This window comes from Lissotriton helveticus, chromosome 5_1 (assembly GCF_964261635.1).
Source record: "Lissotriton helveticus chromosome 5_1, aLisHel1.1, whole genome shotgun sequence".
NCBI lineage: Eukaryota > Metazoa > Chordata > Amphibia > Caudata > Salamandridae > Lissotriton > Lissotriton helveticus.
This window is the reverse complement of record NC_136065.1, coordinates 1,213,316,446-1,213,330,551: the sequence shown is the minus strand read 5'-3', so window position 1 is coordinate 1,213,330,551 and position 14,106 is coordinate 1,213,316,446. Positions and strand designations below refer to the sequence as shown.

General features: G+C 45.5%; 1 protein-coding gene across 1 annotated transcript in view; it reads right to left on the bottom strand.

Moving 5' to 3' along the window:
* The window catches only part of BAG3 (BAG cochaperone 3), an 80,578-nt gene extending 71,707 nt beyond the window's left edge, over positions 1 to 8,871 (bottom strand). The window contains exon 1 of the mRNA XM_078643923.1: positions 8,454 to 8,871. Coding sequence (XP_078500049.1) covers positions 8,454 to 8,624 — 171 coding nt within the window. The 5' untranslated portion in view covers positions 8,625 to 8,871. The remainder of the gene's footprint in view (positions 1 to 8,453) is intronic.
* Between the last annotated feature and the right edge of the window lie 5,235 nt (positions 8,872 to 14,106).

Below are 14,106 nucleotides of genomic sequence, written 5' to 3'. Positions count from 1 at the left end.
CGAGATCATGTTGAAAAGCACTTATTTTCAGTAATTGACGTCTGAATAATATCCTTGATATGTTATTTGATCTTAGCAGAGCTAGCAACCTTGAGGTTGCAAGAGTGCTACAGAAGACATTTTAACAAAACATAGTAGTACATTTTTTGCGTGTCACATCTAAAAAGGGCCTATCTTATAAACATCTCTCAGCTTCCAACCACAAATCTATACCATACTTAATTTTAGACCTAACATACAACAGCAGAGCCCCTCATTTCCTTTTATTAACTGCCTGGTCTCAGCATGTACATAAAATACCAATTCTAGCTTTACAAAATAGCATGTCTCATCTCCGGAATAGTGAAAAAGGTAATATAACGATACATGCAATCCTCGATCCACGTGGGGCAGCCAGATCATGAGGGTTAAAGTTGACATAACTCCCAATGACGTCAAATTGCTTACTTACTTCTCAGCCCAATTAAGTTTATTACATACTATTTCATGCAGATGTAGTTTGGTTATATTTCAAATGGTCTTCAGAAGCTTAAAACGTAGGATTTATTAAACTTTAGTACACTTCCAGGCCGTTTTCTTTGTTTCTTAGACCATTGTCAACCTATGTAAACCTAACAAATATTTCTAACATTTACCTTTCATTCTATCCCACAAAAGTTTTCAACTGAGGCTTAAAATGTTAGCACCAGATTAAATCTAGGGTTGCAGTCTTACTTTGAAGGCACTCAATACTGGGGTTAAAGATGGCCCACCAAAATCATTTCTAAATTTCTTATGGCCGACTATCCAACAACTCTTGATAAAGATCGAGACTTCTGAATCTCTATATTGGCTTATTCTTTTCACCATGTTTATTAATTGCATCTAATTTCCTTATTAACCCTATCCAAGTGACATTCATTATTACTAAAATGTCTGCATACAGAAGACATGGTACACAGGCACTTCCTATCTTTAAGGAATAAGAAGATGTTTGTGATAAGGTATGCGATAAGTCTGCCCAAAAGTACAGGAAATAACGTAGAGGCGTGTATGCACCCTTGTCGTAATCCATTGTTTGCGAGAATGTACATGGACACAATACTCCAGATCAGTCGCAACTTTTACCCAGTAATTCCTGTGAAGTTCTTATAAAGTAATAATAACATCAAAGGGATTTTCCTTTGTCTTAATTTCTCCCATAACAACTCACAACAGGCAGAATTCAAGGCATCTTGGAAGCATGGGGGTAGCTTGGTCAGTATGATTGGGGGGTGTGAGCTTCCGATTTCCCAACAATCACACCTGGACATTGTTAAAACACAAAGGAGAAGCAAGACATGAGGGGGGCTTAAGGGATAGTGCAAAGAGAGAGGAGTGCAGATTGTTAGGTGTACTTGAACAGAATATGTTTCAAACTAATCAACATTTTGAAGGCCTTCAATCCATAGAAGAGAGTATGTTGTTGTCAGAATGCCCATGTAAAAATCTCAGGTAAACTCTGACACACACTTCACATTATCCGAATGAAAGCAGTTGTACCCAACTATTTACTACAGAATACATTTTTAGAAGGGTGTAAACCCCAAACACCCCTGCCCACCGTGCCCCCCCCGCCCGGAGCCACGCCCCTGCTTGGAAGTCAACTAAACAACAGATTAAGATTCTCATTGCTTCTATTGACCTCTAAACCAAACACCACGGGTTAAAACAATTTTTGGTTTTTGATGCCCTTCATTAAAACTCTTAAAACTTGCTTGCTTGCTCCACTGAAATTAGTTCCTCCTGATCAGTCTAATTTTGAGAAGCAGAGAACAAGATTATCAGGCCCAGCAGCATGTGATCAATTAGTTTAAGAAATTATGTTCACGTAAATTTCTGAAAATATGGACAATGTCTCTTCATCACAAATATACTGCACGATTAGTGGCTCTGAATATCTATTGCTATACCATTATTCCATATGAATTATCCAGAATATTTTTTCTGAAACCATACATACAATTGAAACTTTTCTACCTAACCAATGTTGCACTAATTACCAATATTTCCCGATATATTTGGACATAACAGCTGCCAACATTTCATTCCAACATGATGGTGGATGAAATGTTCAGAATTGTTATAAAAATGATTTATATTCCTTCTTCTGAAGTCAATTTATTAAGTGAATTCTAGAATAACTTGTGGAAGATCGCCTGGGCGAAGAAGAGTAAAAAACATTCCTTTGCATCTTCTAGATAAATATGACGGGCACTGCCTGGTGTGCAGCTCTCTCAATGGACATAAGTACTGATGAGCATAAAAAGATTTGTCATATACCTAAATTCAAAGAAAGCCCAGATAGACTTTTACCCCAAGATTTTATAGATGTATTTATACATTTATTCTGAGTTTTCTTAAGCATGAACCAAGACTCTAAAGTCTCAGAGCATTATACAAACATATACAAATAGGTATCCTGAAAATATGAATACGTTTTCCAAGGTAAAAACATGTAGGAATAATAATGACAGAGCACTAGAAATAAAAAGCCATACAAAAAGCACCCGGGGAAAGGGAGGGAGAAAGTTCAGTGATCAGTTAGAAACAGACCAGTATTCACGCAACAGACAAGTAATTTCCAGTGTATATACAGCATATGTAGAATACACAACGTCAAAGAGTTTGTAAGCTATTACCAGAATACCTAGACCTAGTCAGCGAGGGGCGAAGAATTACAGGCACCTGACGCCAGAATATAAAGCCTGGGATTCGCACGATCCCTCATTCAGATATTTCAATAATATTACGTCTCTTTTTATAGTTGTCACCGGGTAGGGGCGTGAAAGTAGTATGCTGCTGTAACTTCAGTGACTTCCCAATGTCTCTTGGTTCAAATTCTGCTCTAGCCACTTTTTAGGCCAGTGAATCCTGGGATCATTTTAAAACTGAGTGCCCGGCTTGCCCTTTGAATATCAAGGAGGTTTCATCTTCCACAATCGACAGGTATGCTGCCCGACAGGGTCCCACTCGGCCACAGTTACTTTCTAACCTTTCTCGGGTCTAGGGTCCATACTTGCTCAAAACGCGCTTTTCCATTTAGTGTGACTAAAGATTTGTTAGCGGGGTGGCTGCTTTTGTTGCAAGCACAATAACACCATTTAATTGATATTTATCATTGAGGGGATCTTGGATTTTATAATCAGTCGCTGGGGGTCCTGAACCCCTACGCCTTCACGAGAAAACTAGAGGTGAATGACTTCAGTGGCTGCTTTCTCAAGGGGTGTTTCCTTCAATTTTCTTTTATTAACAAGAGACAGGGGTGCTTTGATCAGGCTCAATATAGAATGACATATTGCGACAGTTTACTGAATATCGTAGTAGGTGGTGTACGAGGTGCTGGCATTTCAGGTGTATTTTCTTTCCTTTACTATGGCTTAGCTTTCTTTGATTCTTTAAATATGCTACTTAAAATTATGCAGCTCCTTTTTGCCCTTATGTTTGGTGAGAATATTTTCGTCCCAGAGCATTTCATTTTTTGAAATATCCAATCCTCCTGACATTTTCTGTGCTTTACTCAAGCCTCTCTTCAGCGACTTTCTCCCAGGACGCATGACTGCAGACTGCCACGTCACATCCTGCTTGGCATCAATCAGCCGTCATCAATTTTAATAGGAACAACTTTCCTCGTGAACTGAAACTCTTTCATTGAAAATTGTTGTTACCAGGGCCGACTTTGCCAAAGCCTCCCTTAAACCAGCCTGAAGATACCTTCCTCGCAGCTGCCTCTCGTCTGACAAGCATTACAACAGCCCACCTGTTCGCCAGTGACGTGAAGCTGATACTTTCTCAGTTCTACCAAATATTATCCATTCATTGGCACCACCCCTGACATGCACTTCTTTAGAGACAGCCTACCTCTATTCTCCTCCCTAGCCTGACAATGGATGCTTCCACAAACAGCCACCCACACCTGCTGAACAGCCGCTTCCTTTCTCTGGGATGACAGGAAGTGGGTGTTTGTTTTGCACATGGTCTGATCAGCACCCAAAGGTGAATTAACAGCATGTTCCGGTTCATGTGGGCGCCTGGCTCAACACGACAAGGGCTGGCTGACTGCAGTTGTTACTCTGACTGCAGGGGAGCCTGTCCCTGCTTTACAGAGCCACCAAAAACCAAAGCATGTCATATAGTGCCAGGGTCGGACTGGGGCAAAAACAAAAATAGGTCCGGGCACCAAAATAAAAGTGACCCCGTTTCGAAACAGATAGCTAAAAAACAAGGTGGTGCACATTTGCAAACCAGGCCAGTTTTGAACTTGCAGGGAAACCTGTATCAGTATTTTGCTGCATGCTATTACATAATTTGTAAAGAAACAAGTGCCAGGACCATTGCCAGGAAACAAGTGCAGCTTGCACCATCCATGTCTCTACTAATGACAATACAGACTCTTTATACGCTAAAAATTACTAATATCTGCCACCCAAGCTATTTTTATAGCTTTGGGTGGCAGTGATTAATGATTTTTAATGTAAAAGAACCATTAAACAATTGCTGTTGTGTTCATCACAAAATGAAACAAAAAGTGCCACCATGTGGCTGGCTTTCATAATTCCCGGTGTTGACAATTATGTGCAGGTGGGGAGCACTGGAAAGCACCGGCTCAAATTAAGCACTGCTGCAGGCAATGTTTGTGGTGATATCAAGGAAATCAACTGTAAAAACAGGCCTAGCAGACGATAAACAGACCCACAATCTGTTCAAAACCAGCCCAAACACTGGTCTGTGAGACCAGCCCATCGAGTACAGCCTGATTGCCCTATAGGCCAGCCCGACCTGGACTGTATATAGCTATGAACAAGCGTCATTTTCATGCGTGTGCTGCACCTGTGATATGGAGGCTGCTCTGTCAGCACAATACTATTCAAGAAGGCCAGGCCTGGGGCATTAATAGGGTTCAGCTAGTGGTACCGGTCCCTTCGTTGCTTTTAAAAACCTTCGACTAAATTAAACCTGGAACATAGTTTGGAAAAGTACATTTTAGCTATTTTGAGGCTGAATGGTGGTCTCTCTTTTTAGCTTCAGTGCATTAAGAGACAGCGACTACAGACCTGTCTTAAATGCTGTTTTACGCTTTGCTGGCCCATCAGTGGCTCCAGTTCTGTAATATCGCACTGTTGACACTAAAAGCCAGACAGCATGTCATACTGTCTCAGCTGCTACAAAGGAGTTCGTTGTCAACTTGCAGGTTTCTCTACTCTGGAAAATACCCTTCCTCAGATATGGCCCATTCAGACGACTGCCAAATAATTTACTCTGGGCTCACTGTGAATGGCTTTGACGGGCTACAGTTACTTAGAACCCGAGCAGGTAAAATGTAAGTGAACCAGAGAAAGTGTGACCTCATAAAATCAACCCTGAAACTGCCCTTTGGCTCACACTGTTTGCAAGGATCAAATGCAAAGTTACGAGGCCTACTTGGGCAAAGGCTAACTGCAGAAGCTAGCACCAATTATGAGTATAACAGGAAACTGCATCCACTCACCATACACCTGATCATGCAGCAAAGCTTCAAATGGATAAAACAGAAAGGCAGACCCTGCGAGCCCAGAGGCCCAGATTGTGCAGAGCACTGAATGCAAACCAGAACCACATGCACATTAGTACATGCTTGAAAACTGCACTAGCCAGGCTGCCTACAAGTATACTCCATGCAAGCAGGGATTGCCTCTGTAGGACACTGGTCTAGGATCCTCCCTGCCGGGCTCTTAATGCCTCCCTGCTTACAATGTACCTACTCTGGGAGAACTACTGAGCTATGACTCGCCAAGAGGCTTTGTGCTATACTCCAAACACTAAATAAATAAAGGTGAATTTCAGAATTACAGACTGTGGGGCATATCTGATTAGGGAGAAAGCCCAGGTTTGAAATGAATGGGTTAAAAAGCAGGGCTGGTTCAAGGGTTGTGGACTATGCTGACAATGTTACTTCAACAACATTTGTTTATGTCTTCTGTGCTTGCCGGTGTTGAATGAATCCTTCAGTATCCCCAGTAAGAGTTTCAGCTTCTTCCACATTAATATTCAGTCATATAGCCTCATTAGTGTGTTTTCTTGGTGCCAGGGAAATACCAGTCCGGGAGAATAATTTCAGGGGTATTCACTTTGTGTACAGCAGTCACATATTTCGCTGGAATTATTTCCCAACTGCAGTAGCAACACATTAGGAGGTCTCTGATGACACACTACATTATGTTCCATCCAATGTTCTATCCACCCCTTTTCTGTCACTTTACTTGAAACATATCCAGTTTTTAGTTGTCACCTTTATAAGCCTCGTATTATGGGGAAATGTGCATTTCTAAGCCCCCTTCGCTGCACTAACCAAGTACAGTGAGTATTGCTTTTGCTTTGTCTCTCTCTAGCAGTAGCACAATGTTTTCCCATTCAGATGCAGAGCGCATTAAAGAAAATATGACAATGTTCTATTTTAAGGCTGGAGTCAATCCTTGTTCCAAAGGGACAGAGACATTTGCAGACCACAGTGTACTCTGCCAACCACCAGCCCTTCTCCCACACCCACTCAGCACAGCACCGCACACGTTCAGCTGCTCCAGTTACTTGTGAGCACAAGCACAATCATCTTTCTGTTTACAAGCCTTGATGGTACCCAGTGCTGTTTGTCTGCTTTATGGCTGATCATTTCATGGTTTTTATACAGCAACTTGGCATTTTGTTGTGCTTCCGGGCAGTCTGGCAACTTCGGGCACGCCTAGCTAGTGCTGAAGTTAGTGAGTAACCCATGACTCGTGGGTTACGTGCGGATCCCTTGGTACACACTCATCTGTAACGACGTACAATGTAATATTTTTACACACTTGGGGTGTGATCTTGGTGTATCCTGTTAGCTCATCAATACCTGAGGAGAGAGGTCACAAGCTTTCTTGGTAGCAGGAACAAAACACTCACTCATCATACGCAGGCAGTCTTGTGTCGGAGTCGGACGGGGGGGCTATTAACCGGTGTGCGGTGATGGGTTCATCTGGAGACAGGAGTCCCAACACGCAAGTTCAGTGCCAGCTCCGCTTGCCCCACCTTCCGTCCTAGAAAGAGTGCCCCATTTTGCTCTACCTTTGCAAAGCCCAGGTGTCTACCCACGCAGCCCCCATAACATGAATCCTTTCTGGTATGTGCTTGCGCTGACTGGCCCCTCCCAAAACATTAAACACACCTAAATACTCTACCTAAAACTGTACAGTGCAGTGGGTCAAAAAATTAGCTGAGATTAGACTCCCACCTTCAATCCAAGATAACCTTCTTATCGCATCTTAAGTTTGAAATATAGGAGGGCCATGCCCCCCCCCCCCCTTCTCAGACAGCCACCCCCTTTCAAGCCAAGCAAAATCCCACATGTACAGTGGCATCCAGACACATCTTCCATACAGGACAGTTGGAAACCTCAGGCTCCGCCTCCTTTTAACCCCTCCAGAACAGGACAGCCAGAACCCCCCAGGGCCCCACAGGGGACACTCGTCCGTCAGCCACGCACAATTCCCAGTTGGTAGCCAGACATGTCCCAAGTGATGGACCCAAACGAATTGTGACCCTCCTTGGACACTGCTGGCACCTACACAAATACACAGAGCCTAAAATAGCCGCCAATGGCCCTTCTCCTCAAGGGGCATACATAGTTTACCATAGCCTGAAAAATCAGCTGTGAGTGTGACAGTAAGAGACCTAGAGAAGCCAAGGGGAAACCCGAGGGAGAGACTCGAGCGCGAAATGTCACCTAATTCTTCTTATTCGAATATTAGCGCTCACTAAGTGTCTCTGGGATAAACCAAATCTAGTCCGAGCTATCAGAAGGCACAGCAGCCGTCCCTGCTCTCAGCGTGGAGCCGCGCAGTCCAGAACTTGAGACGAAGCCGTCTGTCCGGACACGAGAGAGGGGGCACCCTGTACAGAGCCTGGACGGACACCGAGAGCGCTGGGGGCGAGGGCAGCGCCTGCGAGGGGCACAGGCAGGGGGTGGGTCGCGGCACGGCCAAGAGGGCCCTGAGGTAACGGCCCGTGACGCAGTATTAGGGAGCACCGCGAGGGGAGTACGGGCTCAGTCACGAATACTGCTCCGGGGGCTACACCTGCCAGCGGCCCCCGAAGTTCCACACGTGTCTGACTCTATTTACTGTAAAATATCGGAAGTATTTCCCAAAATGCTGCGCTTCTAAAGTGGGCACAGACTGCTGCAGTCGGAGCCTGGATCCAGCTGTCTGACCAGCAATGGTCGTAGCCTCCAGCGGCTCCGCCATGGGCCCTCACTGTGGCTGCTAGGGGGTAGGGTGGACCCCCTTCGGCCCGGGAGCCTCGCTTCCCTTCACCACACTGCAGGCGGCCAGTGGAAGTCCACCTGTCTTCTTTTTTGCCCCCTGCCCTGGCATGTTTCCGTGGTAGTACCCACCCGTGCCCCTGGTACCGCCTCCCCCCTCCATTACCTTGGACGGCTCCCCGCGAGGGTCGCTCCAGGTGGTCGTCCGGTTGTTGTGATCCACGAAGAAGGGCCATCCAGTGTGAGGGTCCAGCTTGATCTCCCAGCCGGGGGGCAGGGGCTCTCCCCCGGGGACTTGCAGTGGGCTCCGCATCCTCCTTGGCTGAGGGTGCTCCATGGGCCGCCGCGCTCCCTAAATATCACCCCGGGCCCGGCTGGAAGGCTCTGGAAGAGCCCGGAGGAGAAGGGGGAGCTTCCGAGAGAGGTAGGAAAGAGAGGGAGGGCAGGAGAAGAGGAGAAGGGAGGAGGGAAGAGACATATAGGGAGGAGAGGACTCATAGGAGGGGGATAGCGGAGCCGAGGGATGAAGGGAGGAGAGACCGGGCGGTGGGCGAGGCACCAGGAGCGAGGAAGGAAAGGAAGGCGAGGAACAGGGGAGGGGAAACGAGGGAGAGGAGGAGGAGCAAGGGAGCTGGAAACGAGGATAGGGGAGGAGATTAGAGGAAGGAAAGAGAGTGCGAAAAGAAGTATGGGCCAAAAAGAGGCAGAATAATTGGAAGAAATACGGACAGAATGAAGGACAAGCGAACACGGGAGCAGTGGGTTAGAGGAGGGCGAGGCAAGGACAAAGACGAGGAGAAGAATGGTGAAAGGAAGGAGGGTGGGGGGTTGGAGAAAAGGGATGGGGAGGAGATTGCCAGTCATCTTTATTTTAATTTGTGCCCTTGTTTAGCCTCTGAGCCCAGTGCCAGAGAGGAGCACACAGAGTACAGACTCCTCTCTTTTTGGACAGAAGCCACAGACTGCAGACTTCCTGCAGAACCCGAGGAACATTCAGAACGGACAGAACAAGGACAGCGCGCGCACGTGGCGAGGGACGCAGACTACAGGCGCTGCCAGGCAGTGGTGCCAGGGTGCAAGAACTCCTCAGACAAGCATTTGCAATGCAATAGGTCTCGCATTAGGAAAGTTTGAGCTATTGGTATTGTAAATGGCAAAGTTTTTATTTATGTTTTTTTTTTTTAAATAGCTAAATTAATAGCTTTGTCATTTACAATGCCAATAGTTATAACTTTCGCAAATGTGATACCTATAGCATTTGTAATGCAATATGTTTTGTATTTACATGACTTAGATGTATTGATATTACAAATAACAATGGCAATGAGTTGTCTCTATGTAGAAGACACTGAGTAAGTCGTCTACTGGTTTGTGGTCAATGCTCTTAGCTCACGAAATAGACTCTGTAGAGCAGTCTTTGGGCTTTTATTTGTTCGCTGATGTTTACTGTAAGTATATGATTAAATCTATTAAAAAAAAAATTCTATAAAAAAATAAAAACGACCACCAGCCAAGACAAAGTATTGTTCCAAAATAGGGAGCGGTAGCTAGCATTTGCCATGTGTGAACATGTGCCTGCAAAAACGGCAATGAGGATTAAGTGTGACAGGCGCAGAATGTAGTTAAAAGTCTCTCACAACTCTCTGGTTTCGCGTAGCACAGGCCGGCTTAAATGAGGACTGAGTGTGTCGGGTGCTGAATGTCGTGAAAAGTCGCTCTCTACTCTATTGATTTCGCGTAGCACGGATAATTTAAGATTATGGCAGCCTGTATGCATGCATTCTTGTCGGCTACCCACCCATGCCCAGCCGCCATCAGCTCTCACCAGTATTGAAAACGCAGCACGGGCCCGGTGTAGAGAGGCACGGCAGGCTGCCTCCGTAGCTCGCGCGGTTCCTCTCTTTCTGGCGTGACCACATTTTCTTTGGCCATATACATGTCGCGTAGGGTCAAGGCGCTGAACAGAAGCACAGACAGCAGGGCTTTAAGTGGTCAGATAAAAAGTCAAAACGAAACCTAAGAGCCGCGCGCGTGAGCTTCTACCGTAGACAGCTCACATCGCGCGGCTCTTAGGTTTCATTTTCCAAAGCGCATGGCAGAGTCGCGCTCGCACACATGCGCGCTCACGAGGTCAAATCCGACATCCGAGACGGAAAGCGCGTGCACCTCCCCTGTCCCATTTACAAAGTATACTAAAGTATACTAGAGGTCCCTTCGCTACGCTCGACCTAAAAAACTTCCTTGTTTACTGGATGAGGCGCGCTCCAGCAGCAAACTTATATTTTGCCTCGAGCTCTAACAATTCTTACTTCGTTTTTTTTAAAAAGATGAGGGACATCATCTTATAGAGGAACGTCAATGTCTGCCCTGAACCCACCCAAACCAGGAGGCAGACAAACATTCCGAGGACTTACAGCTTTTCAGGCACCCCACTACATCCGATGAAAAAACCTTAAGGCTCCATAAAGTTGATAACATCTGACACTACATTCTATGCAACTCAGGGCCGCAGCATGGCTGACCAGACCAAGCTATTACTGAAGCAATCTCAGAGAGAAATGGTGAAATTGTCAGAGTAGTCACCACATTCATTCTACTGCCTGACAATTTAGCATATTAAACAGCACAACACAACTTCAAATAAATTCCCTGTGCAAACAATATTTACAGGTTTCTTTTTCCTTTGGCAGCACAGTGAACATTCCATGCCAATGTACTTAGCAGCATCACCAGGTGAAGTACTGGGTTTTTAAGAACCCAGCGGTGCCAGGGAACACACCCAAAGACTTCGAGTTCTCCTGTCTCAGACTACAGAAACGCAGAGACTTCTTGGTGACTTCAAAGATCAAATTTTTTGGCTGCAGCCAGTAACAGGTATCCTAGACTCTAACGCAACTCTGTTCTGAAGAGTCATAAGACGATCCGACTGGAGCTCAGCAGTCAAGTTACTAAGGGCACCGGCAGTTTCAATTATGGTGGATTCGACCACCCTTGTCAATTGCCTTATGTTCCTGCTGTTAACCATGGGTCCCCAAAATGGCAGAAAACCCTTCACGAAATCTCCCAATTCTTGTCCTGCAGTATCTTCCTTGCTGAAGACACCTCTAACCCTTGTCTTGCGGTAATCTGCCGCAGCTGTGTAGGTGGGAGGCACCAGGAACGGAACAAAACAAAACATGTGCCCGAGAAGTCAGGGGGCAACCATGTATAGGCTCTATCATGACAGATGAAATAAGTACCCCTTGCTGCTCGGAACGAAGGGGAAGTCTGAGATGCAAAAACATATGTCTCAGTGCAGATACTCTTCCCTAACTGAGCTCTGGGATTCTCGCCATTACCTTGCAGACATAGGTGACCCTGATGGGGTACAATCCAAATCGGGGAGGATTTCTTTGCTCGCTGGTTTTCACTCAGAGTAACTCCATATCCGGTCACGTTCCATCCAATATACGCCAGTGTCTCATCTCTCGGGATAGTCTCATAGGAAGTAACTTCTCTAATCATATCTACTATACCCTTAACTAGAGCACTATTCTTTGGATTATCTTTTACAGAGCGTAGGGGGTGGACTTCATGAGCATAGATGAACATCGTTCTGTATGCCCACACAGAACCATTGTAGCTGAATGGCAGGACCAGATACGGGATACCTTTATCAGCAGTATGAGGCATAAGACCACACACCCAACAGTTAGTCGTGTTCACTACTAATTGGTGTTGGTGCAAAAGCTGAACGAAGGAGTTATTGATAAACTCTAATCTCCTAACGGGTTCATGTTCAGGAAAAGGGTGAAAAGAATGCGAGGAAACAGTAGAAGGAGGCATGGGCTGTGCAGTGGGTGCAAATGTCACTCGAAAAGAGAATAAAACATATCCTATTAAAAACATCATTACACTAAACAACATGAAAATGCATAATATCAAAAAGCGTTTTCTGGTCATCCTTATACATATTTTGGCTTTAAAGTTCATCTCTTTGGCAGGTCTCTCCATCTTGAAAAACTCCATCCTCTAACCTTGCTGCTCGCGGATGTAGGGTGTTCCGTGCTAAGGAATGCGCCTGTCAGTCCAAGGGAAACGCCCAAGAACCAACCAGAACCGTCAACCTTGTGTCTTCGGCTTGCACTCCAAAGACTTGTCGCCGGCGACCCTACAGCTGAACCCGGACGGTGGTTCGAAAAACAAAGATAAAAAAGTTTCTCAGATGAGAGAGCTGCACTTTTCAAAAATAGTAAAGAAAAATCTTTATTTGTCCATAGTTCTCGGCCTCAGATTATAACGACTTTTTCCAGATAATGTCTGGTCTTGGAACAAAAGTTCGGGCTCGGTAGTGTCCAATCGAATTGAGGGTGGCACAGCTTCCTGCAAAAGATTGTCACTTTCACGTTCAGAATTTGTTCCTTTTACACGTGCATCTCTGAAAGGCAGAAAACGAGGCACAGTCTCAGTCTCAGAGTCAGCAATACCCTCCTGGACCCACCAGTCGTACGGCAGAGGCAAAGGGACCCTCTTACAATGTACGCCGTGGATCCAGTTCTTCTTCCCTTCCACTCGCACGGCTGATCTCGTTGACAAAAGGACTAGGTGGGGGCCGGTACAACGGGGCTGATCATTCTTTGTCCGCTGGAAGTTTTTGACCAGCACCCACGAACCAGGATCAATAGCGTACCCTGGATCTTCAGAGTCCTGAGGCAGAGTATCGTGAACCTGTTGGTGTAAAACACGCAATTTAGCCGTCAAATCATACAAGTAATCAAGTAGTGCAGGGTGTTCGATCTCACTGAATTTTGTCGGTCTAGGCACTCCCCATATGTTGGCCGGTCGGCCAAACACAATTTCGTACGGACTAAGTCCCACTCGTGAGTGCACAGTCATTCTTGTAGATAGAAGTGCTATGGCAAAGCATCAGGCCATTTAAGACCAGAGCTCGCTTGTATCTTGGCCAATTTCAGTTTTAACGTGCCATTGTAGCACTCTACTAGTCCAGCTGATTGGGGGTGATTTGCAGTGTGAAACTTTTGGCGTATGCCTAGCCCTTCACATACTCTCTTCATCACTTGACCCACAAATTCACTCCCATTATCACTCCAGACCATTCTCGGTAAGCCGAACCTAGGGAAAAATTCTTTGACAAGGGCTTTAGCTGTGGATAGGGCAGTATTGTCTTTCAGGGAATATGCTTCTACCCATCTCGAAAAGGCACAAACAACAACGAGTACGTATTTCAAGTTGTTGCACCTCTCCATGTGGATGAAATCTAGCTGCAAAACCTCGAACGGATACGTTGGAGGTGCAAAATGACCAGCTGGAGTTGGAGTTCCCCTACCAGGATTGTATTTCAGACAAACCATTCAATTCTTGACCACATTCTCTGCACACTTAGGAATTCCAGCATTTTGCCATACTGGAGCCAACAACTTACAGATCCCTTTCACACTGATGTGAGCCATTCCATGCGCCATTGTAACCACTGCAAGCACGTATGCATCGGGTAACAACCATCGCTGATGTTCTGACAATTCAACCCAACAACCATTTGCATCCAATTTACCCGTACTCTCTCTCCACACACTCAACTCTTTCTCTGTAGCTTCAGCTTGAATAGACTTCACACTCTCTATCGTATCTTCACACATTCCAATGTCACCAACCCATCTCGCAGGGCCTGCAACATACATTCGACTCATCACATCCCTTGCTGTTTCTTTCGCGACTTTATCAGAAATGCATTGCCACGACCAACATCATCAGTAACCTTCTTATGTGCACTGCATTTCACAATCGCAACTTGCAACGGCAAAGTAAGTGACTCAAGAAGC